Raw genomic sequence first — 17,744 nt, forward strand, 5'->3', positions numbered from 1 at the left:
CTTAACTTTCCTGCAGCCCCCCAAAGACTGCCAGTGTCTTGATGCTCTCTTGCTTCTCTTCTATGAGGAGTAACCAACAATACATTGAATGTCATAAAGAAATGCAACCTAAATCTTTTGATAGATCTGTTTCTTGCTAGCATACCATTCACATCTAATTTATTCCTATTCAGGCTAAAGTATTTACCATATCATTTTTTTCTCATATCACTTTCTTCAGTTCATGTACTTCTGACAGTTATCTAGCAAATGAAACGATGATGGTATAATGATGTTTACAACTGGTGTAAAAATAACCTTGCATGCTAAAAGCTTGGGCAGCAAAGTGTGTAGTAGTTGAATACATGCAGTCAGAACTTCTAAATCAATTCATAGTGACCTAATTGTGAGAAAGCTAGGCACATGTCTAATTATTTGCAAAATTCAGGCATCTGTCTGTGAGTTGCTGTGTGTAGCAGCAGCTCCCAAATAGCTTACATGTAGACCATTGGTCAGAGTGGGAAAAAAAAAAAATCCAAATGTGGATTATCTGTAGATTTTGATACACCTCTTCCTTTTTTTTTTTTTTTTCCCCTCCTGTTATTTTCCATTCTGAGTCTATCTCTTTTTCATCTCCTCTCCTCCTCTTTCCTGTCTTTTTCCTCTTTTCATCTGTTGCAGCAAATCACAAACAGGCTGTAGTTTACACAGCCTGCAAATTGGTTTGGTATCACTGGGCATCCTACTTCAGAATTACTTGAGAGTCTGAGGAAGGCAATGAGGAAGGCAGTTCAGCTTTTGCATGAAGAATTGCCCTGAAGTCTATGTCCAACTTAGTTGTCTAAAGGAATTGAAGGTGCTTGGAGTTTAATTGGCAGTTAGGCTAAATTGGAAGCTACAGATAAGAGGTGGAGAGTGCAATGGAATGGATTAGGCAAAGAAAAAAGTGAAGAATGCTTGTTGTATAACATAAGGGAGACCTGAGTTGGTTCCTAACTTGATTATTTTTTGTGTGACTTGAGGGAAGTCAGTTTTTCATGAGTGAGAAACTGGCATGGGGAAATGTTTCTTCTGCAGCCACCTTTTATGCATGTATTTTTCTGATTCTTCAGGACAGGGTTTTCACTGTATAGCATTTACCCCAGTGACAATGCAGTAGAAGGCTGATATTTCTTTTTGAAGCCAGACAATCTGGACCTGCTGATGGTCTAAAAACCGGAAAGACACCTACCTCCCACTTCATGGCAGCCTCCAGTCAGACTGTCATTTCCATCTCCTCACTCCTTTCCTCCTTTGTTTCTCTAGTAGATTTAATGGGAGTTGAACGTGACCAACTTGAAACAGATGACATGGATGAAGGAATCACAAAGCACAAACAGGTTTGCTGCTCAGCCCTAATTTCCTATTCTGATTCAGATTCTTCCTGTGCTTCACTTCCTCCTGACAGTCAGTCTTGATGCTGAGCTGATGGCTGGGATTTGCTAAGTCCTTTGGTAAATGGTGAGAGGTAATGACACTGTTGCTGTCATGGGTTATTAAAGGGACCTTGATACAAACTGAGAAAAGATCTATCAGTCATGTCGAAGGGTGGATTGCATTGAGAGCTGCCTGTATTATCAGAGTTGATTATATTAAATCACAGCAATGGCTTCTTTTGTATGTTTCTACTTAACAGTGTGTTTTTTAATAGTTATGCACTTGGCTTGAAATATTTTGTCTAGGAAATGGAGCTTTCTTGTTTCTTCAGGTGCCACTGTGTTCTGCCACAAGCTTGAATGAGTTTGCATACCTATTTCATTTTAAGTAGTCTCTTTAAAGAAGTGTAAAGTAGGACTGTGACCACAGAAGTCTGGGCAATGTGTATGGCTGTATGGTTCTGTGTGAAGTTTCCTTGTTGCATTTGCTCTGTTGAACATAACGTGTGTCATTAAGATACAGGTAACTTAGGACTGAGTGTACCAGCACCGTCCATCAAAGAGGCGGCTAAGAACTCCTCATGTAATGTCAAATCTTTGCTGTGGTGCCTTCAAATAAATTTTAACCAGTTACATGCTTCAGTATGGGTTGATTTGAATCTGAACCAGTCCTTGACTTTTCTTCAAAAAGCAACAACATTTCCTTTACCTTTTGTAGCTTTTGGATGGTTTTATCGGTATGAAGGAAAATTTCCCACAATCCGCAAGGTACAAAGTTTGATATGTTTGTTTGCTGTGCATTTGAATTTTCATTGATGGGGTTTTTTCTTCTCTATAATTACAAGACATTCTTTAACAGTCAAACACTTCTTTTAATGTGTGTACAAGTTAAGATGAATTTGACATACATCTGCCAGGGAGTTGGTTCTTCTGAATGCTTTGGACTTTTCAAGTTCTGCCAGCTGCAGTGAGAACTGTATGTCAATACTTTGCAGAAGTTGTTCAGTACAGGTGGTCAGTGTTTGTCTCTGTTCTTCAGAAGGCATCAGAATAATGTGTAAAAACAGTACAGAGACAAAAATTGAACAAGAACCAAGTATGTAGTTCTAGTTACATGTTTGCAGATTTTCCAGGAAGAGTGTGGAAAGCAAAAGGCTTTTAGGCATGTACCTCACAGAGACTAAGAAAAAAAGCTTGATAGAATGCTTCTGTATCTGTAGTGTTGCTGCTAAACTATTGCAATTTCAAATTATTAGAATTTCAGATAATATTTTATTCCGGCTGTTGCTTTTTTGTCCTTATTTCTTTCAATATACAGTAGCCATATTATTTAAGGGTTCTGTGGTTGTGTTGTGTGCGTTGGTATTTTTGGGTTTGTTTTTCTTTTGGTGGTGGCTGATGGTAATTAACTGGGGTAGAAGTGTCAAGAAGATTTTGTAAGTCTATCTTCTGAGAACTCAAGGTTTCTGAAGAGGTTGAGATTGTATCTGAGAGATTAAGTGTTTGTGTCACCATTTACAACTATTGGTTTAACCTTCTGTGTAGACAGAAAATGCCAGTTGTCCTTAATAAAGAATAGGAAATGATGATACCCTCAGATACTATTTTGTACTGCTAGTGGCTGTAAATAATCACAGGTCTGTAACTTGTGTGAAAACCAATACAGTTAGGATTTCTATCTGCAAACTATAAATGCTACATAAACTCAGTCTGTTCACACAAATAGGTGAACATCTGTATTGACACTGACAGTCTACAGAGGATCCAAGTACCTTTTCATCTGGTAAAAAAGATCTTAACCCAGATCCTGTTGGACTCTACTACACTATTTTGACTAGAAGCTTTAAAAAAATATATATTTCTAATCATTTACATTTTAGATATCTTTTTAGATCTGGATATGCTGAATTTTTTTTCTACTCCAAATTGCTGATTTTTTTACTTGGTTTTAAAAAAGAAAATTTCCCTCTGTAGTAAAAGTGTCTATAGTAGGAAGTAAAATAAATCCATTGGGAAAATGGACAGAAAAGATGATTCATCCTGTGTTGGAGTGCAATGAATGCAGCTCAGATTGTCTGATTATATGTTCTTACTCTACAACGCATTGGCATGTCTACTGCTTCGTGTTCCTTTAAACTCAGTAATTTTTTTCAAACATATAACACCTGGCAAGTCAACCATCTAGGTATTAATTAGCAGACAGTACTAAATATATTTTCTCATTTATTAGAGGATAAAATATTAGCAATTTTTACTAACATGGGAACTAATTATCCCTGAAGAAAACATGCCAACAGAAATATGTTTATATTAAAACTTTACTGTGAAAAGCTAGATTTTTTTTTTTATATTTGTCTCCAACAATTATTTGGTTGGTGTTTTTTTTTTTTTCCTCAACAATAGCACGACATAACCATGAAGCAACAAACATCACCACACTCAACTCAGCAGTAAAACAGGCCATTTAACTACTTGACTGGAAGAATTGACTTTTATAGCTGCCAGGGAAAAATTTATTTTTTCCAAGGCTTTATTATCAGTATCACATGGAGAAAATGAAAGGAATAAAAATAGTGCCCATTAATGAAGCATGCTCATGTTTTGAATTCTCAAAACCACCATGAAAAGTCATAGCTGATGATAATGAGCAGAGTAAAATCAAATGCAAAGTGCAGCCTCTCTGGGCACTGACAGTAATTGATGGTGAGTGGCCAGCTGCTCCTCCTTTTCACTTTGTTATAAATAAAAGGAGACCGTGGGCTTTCTGATGTTAACTAGGCCATAGCAGTACAAAAGGGAGAAGGCAGCAGAAATGGGACATTATTAAAGTAGAAATAAGGAGTAGAGTGCATTTTGAAGGCAGCCAGAACAGAGGCTCCAAAAAGAACATTTAGTTTTTCCCCTTTGGTTGCATTCTACATGTAAACTTTTGGAGTTACTTTTTGTTCTATTAGTTCACTCATGTGAGTAGATTTTATTAGGTGATTGTAGGAGCTAGTTGGTCTTTGTGATGCAGTGCATCTTAGAGCAGTTTGGTTTCTGCACTGATCTAGGTCTTCCCTGTGTAATTGCTCATTTCAGCTGTGTTAAGGCATGCAATACTGGTTTGAGGACATGTGCATGAAGATGTTTTATGTAGAGAATATTCACATTTACCTGTACATGAGCATCTGTCATCTGAAAGCAGTCGGTCTTGTGTGTATATGAAAATGCCAGAACAGAGAGATGGCAAATCAAGACATAACCAAAGCTGTCTGAATATTCAAAGCTTTGCAGTGGGCCTGTGGACCTAAAGGTTGTAACTTTGCAGAGGAGCAGAAGAGTTGACCTGTCTGGCCTTATCCAACTTAAGTTAATGTGTGCAGGCCCTCCTAATAAGGCTGAATTTCCTGCAGGTTGCTGGGGAAATGGACTTAGATTTTCTTTTAAAAGACCATCCACATACTTACACAGACTGGAATTAAATTTTCAAGGCAGGCACTCATGTACTGAGCTTGAAGTTTGTGGTGTTTTTAGCTGAAGTAAAAATCTGTGTAACTAAAAGAAAAACAAAACCACCAAAACTTCCCAGAAAGGGAAGGAGCGAAAGAAGTCAAAAAGTGACAGCCTGTGTGAACAGAAGAAGAACAAAAAGGAAATGGAGTTTGAGCAAAAACTTGCCAAAGAGAAAGAAGGAATGTTGGAGAAAGAAAAACAGCTGAAAATAAATCGTCTTGTGCAAGAGGTATGTTGTGTTCTCCTATCAAGTGCCCAATTATTGAAAGAAAATGAGCGGAATTTTTAGTGGAATTATCTTAGAAGGACATTTGTTTAATTATATCAAAGAAAACAAAGTTTAAAAAGTAACTTTCCCTGCAAAACTGCTCCCGCATTTTCTCGTTTCTGTACAGTTTTTGCCCAAATTAGAATACCTCTGCATATAATGAGCATTCATCCGTAGTGATGAATTTAATGAAAGACAGCAAATAGGAAGTCATTCTCAAAAGCATTATTAGTTTAAAACCTAGTTAAAATACTTTTGAAACATATTTGTATTGTAATATGCTCTGATGTTATGGTCAAGGTATCTGAGACAGAACGAGAAGACCTGGAAGAATCAGAAAAGGTGCAGCACTGGGTGGAAAGACTTTGTCAGACACGGTTAGAACAGATTTCCTCTGTGGAGAATGAATCTCCTGAGGTAAAATTCTGGTTTCTCCATATATTGCATGATCGCTAAATAACTCATTAGTTTTCTCCTAAATGCAACAGGTTTTTACAAGAGAAAAATATCTCTTAGACTCATTCTAGAAAGGCAAAAAAAAAAGTAAATTTTGAATTATGATCTATAGCATTTGCTGTTCCTATGTTTTATTGAGATTTTTAAATTAATGAACTGATTTAATTATCACTAGAAAATTAACAATTTTATTGGCTCATGAGCTGTTTGGTCTAGGTAAGATGTGCTACCAATAAAAAAACTGAGACTAGAATACCCAACTGTTTGGTATCTTGTGGAAATAAAAACATCGTTGATGATGAGCTCTCAGATGCTTCCTTGTATTGCATGCAATAAAGGAACAGGTTAAGAAAATAACAAAGATAAGAAGCTCCCAAAGAACAGGGTTTGATTTGGTGTTTTAAATAGTCCCCTTAAACAAAGGGAGTGGCAAATAGTGATTGTGGTTTAGAGTGATGGTTCTATATGTGCTGTGAGGCTTTCCCACCATCCTGCTGCTCTGGCTGTCTTCCAAGCACAGCTGCTTTCAAGAGGAACACTGCAGTCTGTTAAACTCCCCTGGGATCCCCAAGAAATTGCAACCACAAAGGGGACCCTTGGGGAACACTCTCGCATGAATTGCCTTCAGGTCAATCTGGAGCAGCTATGAAAAAAGCAGCTGGTCTTCTCCTTTTCCTGGCCTCGGGCTGACATCCATGGGGCTCTTCAGTGCAGGCCGCTGGAACAGTGGAATCACTATGTTGAGTTTTTTCTCATTACCTGAATTTGTCTCCCTGTGTTCTTCTAGATCTTTGTGCCCCTTGCTTTGTAAAGTGAGAGGAACAAACAAATTAAAATCACCGTTCCATTTCCAGAGCTCTGCTGTTACCTAAGACAAGCATTCTGTGTTGTATTTTCTCCGGCATTTCTTCTATTACATTATATATAAATATTCTATTACGTTTCTTCCATAAAACTACCCAGGCAGTTAAATTCATGTAAAACACAAATCCAGAAGATTTCTGAGGATAAATGCAGCTGAACAATATTCAGGTACTACAGGACTGAACTGCTACTTGAGTGTGAGAGCTGTCAAGATCTCTTAACCTGTGCCAAAGAAATACCTATTTTTTAGTACCAAGGGGTGAATGTGACAGATATGGAGATCCCCAAGCATGTCAACAGAGATACCCACTTGAGGGAAGTATTGACATATTAGACTAAGATGCCTGTGCCTGTAGGACAGCTCATCTCTAGTATTTTCTCATCTGAGTCTACAAAATAGTAAAATTAAAGAGTATCAACTGGATTTTCTTAAGTACTTCAGTTTGATCACTGATAAAGTGTGTTAGCGACTCTAACAGCATGTGCAGAATACTCCTTCACACATAACCTTGTTTTTTGGGTTAGTTGGTCATGATGTTTAAACTCTGAAGTTTGTTAGCCTCGTAATGCATCTGGTGTTGATTAACAGAAACCAGAAAGTTCAGAACCTCCCAAGGGTCTGAATTTTGTAGCACCCTAAAATTTTTGTTTGGATAGGTGCTTAAGCTTACCTCTCCCCCTTGCATTAATGTCCAGTTATATTAACACCAGAGTTTAGCCCCTTTCCCTTTTTTAATGGCATGGAATTTCAAGACCTGTCTTCAATTACTTTCCTTTTATATAATCACTTTTCCAAGGAGTAGTTCTTACTTTCTTTTTGCAAGAGCTAGAAAGGCAAGAATTGCATTATCTGTGATTTGTCCTGTGATTTTTACCTTCTGAACACTCCATACAGTTGAAGGGGTTGGGTTCTTTTGTGTCACACTCTGCCCCAACAGCTAAGGTTACAGTCAGAGCACTGCAATTTTCTTCTTTTTAAATTGGAATCCCAAGGATTGCTTTTAAAAAGGCTTTCAGAGAAAAGTTCATTTATATTTTATGTGGGAGAAGCCAAGAGCTTCCTGTGCAGGAGCAGTTAGGCTGTGTGACAATGTAGGGCTTGACACTCATTTCTTCAGAGCTGTTGCAGGCAGATGAGCTGTTAAGGCAGGTTTCTCTTCTGCCCCACGTAGCTGCCAAGTGGACGTCCTTCCGCTTCTCCTTCCGCCACGTCGATGCGGCGGTTTGCCGGTGGCCTGCAGCTTCACACCACAGATCTTGATGATATAAACTTAGACGAAGTGGACAAGCCTAAAGAGCGTGTGGCACCACCTCCACCACCTACTGTTACTCCAGCAGCAGCAGGTCATCCACTTCCTGTGGCAAATATTCCACTTCCAAGAGGTCCAGCCCTGGCAGTAAAACCAGCTTCCCAGGTGACCTCATGGTCTGTTTGGATGCATGCCCCTTTGCCGTTCCTCTGCTTGCCCTCCCTTCCCTGCTCCATAACCCACTGGATCTACCCATCTGTCACATGCAATGTTAAAAAAGAAAGAGAAGGTTTCATTGTTTCATAGTAGTGAATGCAGTCCAGAGGTAGGGGTTTGTAATTTTTTTAAGTCCAGAGGGTTTTGTTCTCCTTATGTGTGATGTTAACCCACCACATATGAGTTTCTTGGGCAGAATGTACCAGTTAAAAAGACACTCAAGTATTTAAAGATTTTTTTTTAAAAAAAAAAAAAAGCAATGTCAAGTAGCAGATTTAACTCCTACTTAAATTTGAGAAAAATATCTGTGTAGTGGAAATGACTTGTGAAAATGTTTTAAATATGTCATCAAATTGCTTTGTTAGGTGAGAAAGGTGGGCAAAGAAAATTAGCTTAAAATCAGAAACTCAAACTTTAAAACCTCAACACTATATAAGTTACCAGCAAAATATTTTTAAATTAACAAGATCTGGTTATCAGTTTTTACTTTCCTTGCATACACAGGTGTTTAAGGATTTCTTTGAGAAAACATTTTGACTTGCTGCTTACTAGAATCACAGATCAAATATGAGAAATCTTAAGCTAGATCTCACTTTAGTAGAGAAATAGCAGCTGTTTCACATAATTCCCTTTGGTAAGCACTGTGGTGGGATTCATGTGCCCCTTTTTGTGGCAAAAGATTCATACTGGTTTCAAACAACAGAAGAGACTCTCGTATGGCCACTGTTTTCCCCACAGTTTTCTGCATGGATTGACTCTGACTGTATTGTTGGTTGTCATTTTTTTGTTTGGGTTTTGTTTTGGTTTTTTGCATGTTTACTTGGGAATACTGACTTTGCATTTGCATGATTCTGGTTGGGATGGGAATTTCAAATTAATCACTTCTCAGGGGAAGCTGGCAGATTATTTCTATGTAAATAATTACCTTAATGTGAACTCTGAATCTCTTCTTAAAAACTTCAGTGGACCTCTAATAGCGCTCCATCTATGTGGTGTATATGTCTGAATTGCCAAGAATATGCTAGAGCCACTGAAATGGAGATGTCAGATGATCTTATGGATAACAGGTTTTCCAAGTTATTTGCAAAACAAAATGTGAAATGACACAAGAGTACAAAAGATTTCTGTTCAGAGAAGAAATACATTCTGCTGAAGCCAATAAAAAATACTCAGATAAGAGGTAATATGGAAAATGCCACACTGGATCTGACCCCAAACCCGTGTATTCCAATATATGTTGCTGGCAGTTTTAGGTTAATAATGAAAGAAAAGTACATCAGGTAACAACAACAAAATAACCTAGCCTTCAAAAATGGTAAGTCAGTTTTCCCTGGATATAATTAGTGTGTATGTGGAGATAAATAAGCTCTTAGTAAAGTATTAATACTGAGCCAAAGCTGCTTTGTTTATAAGTAGATAACTCAGTATACCTGATGTGGTTTCAGAAATGGAATAAGAATCAGAAGCTGGACAGTGTAACCTTGCTGCTTTTTAAAATGTCAGGTTTTTACACCACAGATAAGCAGAATCAGTGCATTTATTTGACTTCAGTGATTAAATATTTTGTGTTTATGCCTGCTAAAGACAAAAGCAGACAACTGTTGTTATCCTATAAGTTTACTTTTCAAATGTTTCTCAAACTGGTAAATCTTATCTATGTTTGGGGTTTTTTTTCCCCAGATCATTTAATTTGAAATTCAACTTGAGCAAATACCTAACAAAAGGAATGAAATCTGTGAACCACATTCTTGACAATTAAGTATTAAAATATCTGGTATAAATTTATCTATTTTTCAAAATTATTATTAGCTGTCTACTTCATATGAACCTGGTACTAAGTCTGTTACTGTTTAGGTTGTGAGAAACTCCTCCCACGTCGGAAAAATATCTTCTGTGTCCAGTAATCCACTGGTATGTCATGTGCTGTTAATGACTGTAGTTTTATGAACTTCCCACATAGTGCTAATGTCAAGGAAATGTGAAGGGTTTGACTTTGCATGGTTAATTTCTTTAGGATTCAGCATTTGCATTCATGTGCATGGAGCCTTTGTTGTGTTACAAGATAGCTAATACTGGGTAGTGGAAATGGCTCCTAATGGTCTGAGGACTTCATGTTTCAACACTTCAGCAACATACAGTCCATGTTTGCATGTTCTGGATGTGTGTATGGCATGGAGTGTATAATTTGTTCTTTTGTCAAGACAGAGTAAAAGAGCTAGGACCAACCTATATTTTAAAGAGCTAAGAAGCAAGCTTTCTTCTCAGAAGACCTAATGTTGGTTTGGTAACTCTTTGCACTGATTCTGATTCAGGATGGCCAGGTACCAGGTTTCACCATTCTGAGGTACTCTAGAACTAAAGTCTGTCTCTAAATTATGCAGCTGCAGGAGAAATCATCCAGTTTTAGTGATATGTAGGAACCTGCTGGTTCTCTGAAGATCAGAAAGCTTAACAATATGATCTAATTTGCAGTGTGAAACAACATCAGTTGAGGAATATCCACAGGGACTTTCAAAGATCTGCTTTCAAAACTTTTTCTAAAAAAAAAGGCACTGCAAAATTTCCCCTATTATAAAAAAAATACTTAACCAATTTGCTGGAAGCCATTCAAATGATTTCAGAGGATACAACTTGTACTACACAAATGATATCTGGAATACACGCATTTCCTGTGAGAAACGTTGACAAGAGTGTGCTGGGAGTTGCTGGGGTTAAGTCAGAAACTAAACCCAGAGGACTCAGTTTTGAACTCTCTTCTTGAAAAAAACTATGCTTGACGTCAGTGGGGGTCTTGACTGGGTAAGAAGTGTGCAGTCGGGCTAGTACGTGCTGGATGATTAGGTCTTGGATGCCTCTGTGTATCTGTACTTTGTCAAGTCAAGGGTAGGTGATTAGCATAAGTAACCCTTGCTCTTAAGTCATGATAAGTTGACTTGAAATTCTTTATGGAAAGCTGATCACTGCAGTCCTGGTGAATTTACTCTTAAAAGACCTATTTAGCCATAGATTAGTCAAAATCTCATTTCATATTCACTATGGTCTTACACAACTTTAGCATTTTTTCTGCTTGTACTTTCTCATTCAGTTAATTGCTTTCATGAGATAAACGCCAAAAGCAGGGATGATTTTTTTCCATAATCTTGCTGGTGAAGTCAGGGTTTAGGGGGAAAAGCTAATATGTGGATGAAAGAGAAATTGTTTTGGTTTGTTGACTTCTTAAGAATTAGTTAAAATGATTCTGTAATCATTTTGTTGTATTTGTGCCATTAAGTTCACTACCATAAACTATTTGAATTTAGACATCTTGGTGAAATGATGGATTTGCACAAATAACATTGTGAATTGTAATTTTCTGAAATTAACCCCATAGCAACTTGCTCCAAGTCCACCTACCCAACGACATCCAGGGGTACCAATAGTCTCTAAACCAGTCATGCTGCATCCTGACCCAAACTTTATGGTCAGGCCAACAATCAAATCAGAGGCCCTGGTAAGCCCTTTAGTGTTCTTTTTCTGAGCATTACAGTACTGTGAGATATGTTGTTGACTTGTCCACAAAGAACCAATGCTTCTTTCATTTTCTGCTAACTAAAATTAATTTAGATTTTCAAGTGATCACTAATGGTAAGTATAAAATGGTTGTTTGGTTTGTTTGTTTGTTTTTTTCCCCATGATCTGAAAGTCACCTTTAGTGATAATTTTTGTATTGGGATGCATAATTCCAGAGCAGCGTAGAGCCTTAAACTCTGTAGCTATTATTTTTCATTTATTTGCATGCTGGGTCTTATTTTCATAAATTCTTAATTAATTTGTTGGAAATTAAATAGTAAAAACTAATTACACTGTATTTTTCCATTGTAAATAGTCATGAAAAAACATGCATTATAGAAATATACCTCACTGTTTCATTTCCAGAGGGGAAAAAAGTGTGTTGTGTCATGGACTCCAGTATACTGGTCAGGCAGTGTTACTGTGAAGTTGACTGACAATCACGTTCTTTCTCTTATTTCTTTTCCATTTCTATTACAAATGTAAATGGGGAAAAACCTCTTGGGTTAAATATTACACGACCAGCCATGTAGCATTTTGGGAAATGGTGATATGTGAGGGAAAGTGAGCCAAGGCTTACTGGAAAAAAAGAAATACAGCTCTGCCAGGTGATAATTCCCAAGTGACAGCCCTCAAAATTCATCTAAAAGAGCTGGTGCACCAATGGGTAGTATTTATTCCTGAGGGTCATCATGACTACTGCTGTTAGTGTGTGCTCTATGCGTGGTGTGGATGGGTGTCTGTATATTTATGAGCAAGGCAGTGGACTGCAGTGTGAGCTTCCTAAGAGATGGGAAAAACGTCACACTGGCATTTCATGTACTTCATTGCAAGCTTGGGCTGTATCTGACATAGATGATGTGCACAGTATTCCCAGATGTCTTTAAGAGTGCAATGGTTTTGTTTGATATTTTCTGCTTTAGTAATTCCAATATTTTTGTTACTTTATTTTCCCAGTTAATTTCAACAAATTTAAGTGATACTTAGTAACTAGTTTTTCCACAGACAGGGTTGTCTTAAATCTTGTATATTACAAATGGATTGAAATTATGAATGAAAGCAGATTTTATAAGTTTCTCAAGAGAAGGCAGGTACACAAACTAAAAATAAATTCAAAACTCTCAAGTATAGGTATTTTCTTCAGTCGTATGTATTGGAGCTTTCATTTTGATTGTGCTCTATAATTCAGCAGCTATTCCTTACTGGAAGAGTGAATAAAGTAAAATTGTAACCTGCAGTTATAGCTCTTGAAAATAAATACCTGTTGTGAAACTATAAAAGTTTGCAGAACTGTTAATACCCTTATGAGAGATCAGACAGTTTTGGTACGTGCGGAAAGAGTTAATTGAGTTTTTTTCTTGTGGTGTTTTTTTTTGGCTATTTTTTTGTAACTGCTCACTTAGTTTGAGAAATAGGCAATAAGATCCACCTCCATAGGGAAATTTCTTGGGATTTGTCATGCATACATGCGCATTTTCCAGATCACAAGTCTACTAAAATGTTTGTGATGTCAATCTTCTTCATTCCCAAACTGCCTTGTGTTAGTTGGGATATAAAAATCTCAGTGGGAGCAATATTCTGATAGGACTTTGAGAGAAGCATCAATCTATACATTGCTTTTGTAGACCTTTTACCTCTTACTTCCATTTATGAGTTAATGCAATAGAGTACTCATCCTCACTGGAAGGAAGTGGCAGTAGTGCGTAGTGGAAGACTTACGTGGGTATCAAAGTAGAGAGAGAGACTGCTTCTGTTAGTTAAAAAAGGAAGAGGCCAGATCATGACAAAACAGACAAGGAGGTACCTGCCTGACTCTAGAAAAGTATAAGAATTATAATATGATTTAATGTGGAAGGAATGGAGGTTTTTTCTTTGTTTGCAGAGGCAGAAAGGGGGGGAAGATGTTGTTCCTTATACAAATCAATGCTTCAGATACAGGACCAGTTCAGCTTCTTGTACCAAAGGGAAGTATCACCAAAGGAAAAGTATCTTTTGCTACCCCTTTTCTTGCCTTGCTAGATTTCACGTACCTTATAGAACACCAGTCTTTGTCTTAATATAATGTAATGCACATATTTTCTTCTACCTTGTTTTTGACTGAATTTAGCTGCCCTGAGTATCAAACTCTAGACATTGATCATGATGGATTTACTTGATTCAAACAGCTTATTAAGTGAGCCTGTACTTGAGCAATTCAGTAATAATGATGAAAAGCATGAACATAATAATAATAAAGTAAACATGGAAGAATAGGTAAAACTTTCCTGTTATCTGGAAGGTAGTTGTGCCAGGTAGGAGTGATGAAGTTGCTGTTGTGACTTAAGTCCATGTTAACTGAATTCAGGACAGAATTCCCAGATCTTTTAACGGTTGAGGAAAATTAAATTGTTTTCACTTAAAAGTAGAGAAATGATGGGTGAGGATTAAGCTTTGAGTGTGGCCTTGATTGTGGCTGCTATAGGTCTTTATCAGCATGAGCTGTTTGTCTCTGCTGTACTAGAGTGAATTGGAATATGTTCATGGCAAAGCTAATTAAATTTTGGCTCAGAAAACAGGAGAGGATTGTTATGGTTTAGTGGTGTGGTTTTCAGAGAAGCAAAACCAAGATGAACATTAGTCTCTGCTCTCCCAACTATCACAAACATCCTGTTCTGTGAGTTAGAAGGCTTTTGATGCATTTGTGGCTGCTAAAGAGTTTTCCTCCACCCCTTTGTGGTTGGATGCAGCATTTCTGAAAGGATGAATGAACATTTAAGTTTTTCCTCTAATTTGTAAGACTTGAAGCCTGATTCCGCAGGACTGCAGTAAAGGGACCTGAGACAGGTGCTTAGATACTGTGTGGTAAGATGTGTGATGATTGGAAACTTCAGTTATTTGCCATAGCTATACCAAAACCATCTGTGCTGAAAAGGAAATTTTTTATATTTTTTTCCTAAGGGCTAGAGAGAGCTTAAGAGTTTTTGGAAAATCTTATCAGACATGCCCAAAAGTCCTTAAAGACAAAAACTCAGTCTTTGTATTAATAAAAGATAAATATCTTTTATCTTTTATCTTATCTTTCATAAACTCAAGAACAGGTATACTTTTCCAAGTAATGGTATGACTACAAGACGCTCTCAGTAGCAAAACTGATAGATAGTAATTTGTACTAAAGCAAACTGAATTTGCAAATACCATAGTTCAGTCAGTAGAAAGTTGTTTCAGAAGACTCAAATACGGTACCTGATTTGATGCAGGGTTTTGAGTGGAAATTGGAGAGGTGTGAGGAGTGTTTTTTATAGCAATTTTTATATATAATATCAATTATTATAATACATATAATTTTATAGCAATTTTTTAACCCATTTTATTTTTGAAAATTTTTGTAACTTTACAAGAGCTTCTGTTTTTTAAGTGTTTGCAAATTACAGTGTACTGTTTTGTTAATGCAGTAAAAACAAAAGAAAACCAGAATCAAACCAGAATCAATATGGGGTTAAAGTCATTGAAGCCCAACACAAGAAAATCCAATGGTTATTAATCAATATTGTGAAATTACTTGTAGGTAGCTAAATCAATGCAAGACCACTCAGAAATAAGTAAAATTCAGGAGGATTTTTTCTTTAAGTAAAAGGAACATGTGCTAGTAACTGCTATCTAGGTAATATTTTTTTTTCAGGATGAGCCCATATACACGTATCGTTTCCTTCAGCTTATTAACTTCATGAGGAATTTAATAATGGAGTTCACCTTTCAGAATAGGAAATTCTTGGTAGGAGAGCAAATCTTAAATGTCTAAAAATTTTTCATGAATTTTCAATATTTTGGAAAGTACATTTCTAACATTTTGTCTGTTTTCTTTTTTTTTTCCCCCAATTATTTTTTTCCAAAGTAATGGCCAAGAGACACCAGCACTGTTCTGTAGAAACTGAGTCGTAGAAAATATTTTTCAGAAATCTTGTGGTATGGAAATGTGCATTGTTTATGTAATTCTCTAAAATTATTTCCTTTCTGTATTCAGTATTATTTCACTGCCTGTGTTCTTTCGTTTTGAAATGGTATAGGGAGCAACCACTAACCAGTGTAAATGTGATACAGTCTCTAGAAGAGAAAGAAAAAGCAGATTATTTGTGAGTAGGTGATACTTATTTACAGCAAAAAGTTAATACCTGGTTTGGCAATTTTCTTTCTTTTGCAGCCACAAGAGATGTTTAAAAGGATGGTGGTTTACAATTCATCATTTAGATCTAACAAAAAACAAGTAAAACAACATTTTCCATGTTTTGTGTGGTACTTCTTTTGAATTTTCATAGAATTAAAACTTTCCTTTCTAATCTTGTTGTTTGGTTTCTAAAAGAGAGGGTGCAAGACAGCCCTAGGGCATGAAAACTGCTAGTCTTTGTGACCTCCCAGTGTGTGTGTGTGTGGCTCCTGCTAGTCTAGAGAGATGAAGAATGAGGGGATAGTAAATCCTTCAGGCTGAACCAGCTGTAACTAATTCTATGGTTAGTGCAATCTTTAAGGCAGTTGAACACTAACTGATCTGATACTGGCAATTTAAAATATTTTTTTATTACTATAGATAGTCCTAATGTTTCCTTGTTTCTTTTAGTCTCCAATTGCAGTGCTTTCAATAATAAAATATTTTCTTAGTTTAACAAATAGACCTTTTGTCATAGCATAGTTATTGGTGGGAATAGGAGAAAAGGGTGGTGTGAAGCACATGTTCATATAGTCTTGCTGTATTGTGTAGGATTTTTCTGCTGTGTTACTACTTCTGTTCCTTTCCTCTGTCATAGTGAACTGTCATCTCTTCCTCTTTGGCTGACTGGTGATTCAGTAGATTGGCCTTTGAAGTGAACTTAATGTGCTTAATGTCTCTGCTGCTCTTAAATGTGCCAGGTTTTGTGCAAAACACCTTTATTAGTGCAAGCCAAGTTAGATGCATTGCCGTCTTATGTGCAAATGTTGGCATACAGTTGTGAGTTCACAGTGTGAGCTTTTGAGTGCTCAGCTGTGGAGATGAATAATCAATTTTTTCATCTTTTGATCCATTTCAATCGAAACCTAGAAGGGAAAAACGGGTTTGAGTGAGATAAACTCTGAGATTGTTTAGTTGCCATTGAATATTGGTATGTTCTGTATATATAACAGTTGTGTTCTCAGCAAATGTGATTTTTTAAATTTTTTTTTTGTATATTTGGGTATGGGTTTCTCAGTCTTGTATATCAGTCAGTTGCCAATTATTATTGACTGTTGATGCTAGAAACTTCAGTGAGCAGTATCATTGGCTTGGGTGCTTATGTTTTGTTTGGGGTTCTTTTGTCTTTTTTTAATAACTTTACCTTTCATCTAGAAGTCCAGACAGTTGTTTCCATGCAATCAAACATTTTCGTGTTCCTCGTTCTACTTATGTTTTGTCATATGAATGTTATTGTAAGTCAAGAAAGGATTAAAATGATCTTAACTCCTTCATCTGAGGTGTCCCAAGTAGTGGGAAGGGAGGCTTAGCACTGTGGTTTTCACTCATTGTTGCTTGATTCATTACTCCCTGCTTGGATATGGAGTTTCAAATTTGTGATGCCCAGTTCTGGGAAGATTTATGACAGTTCAGCAGACGTGTTCATTTTGTTATAGCTGTATATGGACATTATTGGATCCAGATCATATCACTTCTTTCTTGCAGGTTTTTTTGTTGTGGGGTTGAGTGGGTTTTTTGGTTTGTTTTGTGTTTTTTTTTTTCCTGTTAAAAAATTGTTTTCCCAGGAAAACTTTTTTCAAGGGCAACAGCTGTTTTTCATGAGGGTGACATGGGACAAAGAGTTCAATAACTTCCTTTAGATTACTTAATGAATTAGTGACTTGGCTGAGGCTGGAGTTCTTTCCTCTCAGTTGCTTGCTCCAAGACCACAGATCTGCTTCAGCCAGGATTCCAAAGGTCAATACAATTTCAGCTCTTCAAACTAATTGTTCAGGTAGCTATCATTGTAAAAACACTTCTCGTTCTAGTAAAACTGTTTGTAATATTAATACACTTTGTATATGAACAAATAACTGTGTGTTTTCCCCAGGATTAAGTTCTACCTTCAATGAATTCTGTGATCAAATTCCCATCTATGTAGTTCCTCAAAGTTAGCAGCTAACAAATGTAATGCAGCTCATACTATTTTAAATACTATATAAGGTCTCTCATGTTCCTATTACTAAAAGATGAACTTAATGCATATATGACTGAGAAGAAAAAGGAAAAAAAACAAAACCCAAAAAAATTAA

At 36.7% G+C, this 17,744-nt stretch overlaps 1 protein-coding gene across 1 annotated transcript in view; it reads left to right on the forward strand.

The window, feature by feature from the left end:
• Window positions 1-15,761, forward strand: part of USH1C (Usher syndrome 1C (autosomal recessive, severe)) — a gene marked incomplete at its 3' end in the record, with an annotated part of 35,435 nt that extends 19,674 nt beyond the window's left edge. Inside the window, exons 15-20 of the mRNA XM_008938848.1 lie at window positions 2,113-2,162; window positions 4,966-5,118; window positions 5,458-5,574; window positions 7,650-7,892; window positions 11,314-11,433; window positions 15,670-15,761. Of these exons, the coding sequence (XP_008937096.1) occupies window positions 2,113-2,162; window positions 4,966-5,118; window positions 5,458-5,574; window positions 7,650-7,892; window positions 11,314-11,433; window positions 15,670-15,761 (775 nt within the window). The remainder of the gene's footprint in view (window positions 1-2,112; window positions 2,163-4,965; window positions 5,119-5,457; window positions 5,575-7,649; window positions 7,893-11,313; window positions 11,434-15,669) is intronic.
• Window positions 15,762-17,744: the final 1,983 nt, after the last annotated feature.

The sequence above is a fragment of the Merops nubicus genome, unplaced genomic scaffold (assembly GCF_000691845.1).
Source record: "Merops nubicus isolate BGI_N331 unplaced genomic scaffold, ASM69184v1 scaffold25154, whole genome shotgun sequence".
NCBI classification, from domain to species: Eukaryota; Metazoa; Chordata; class Aves; order Coraciiformes; family Meropidae; genus Merops; species Merops nubicus.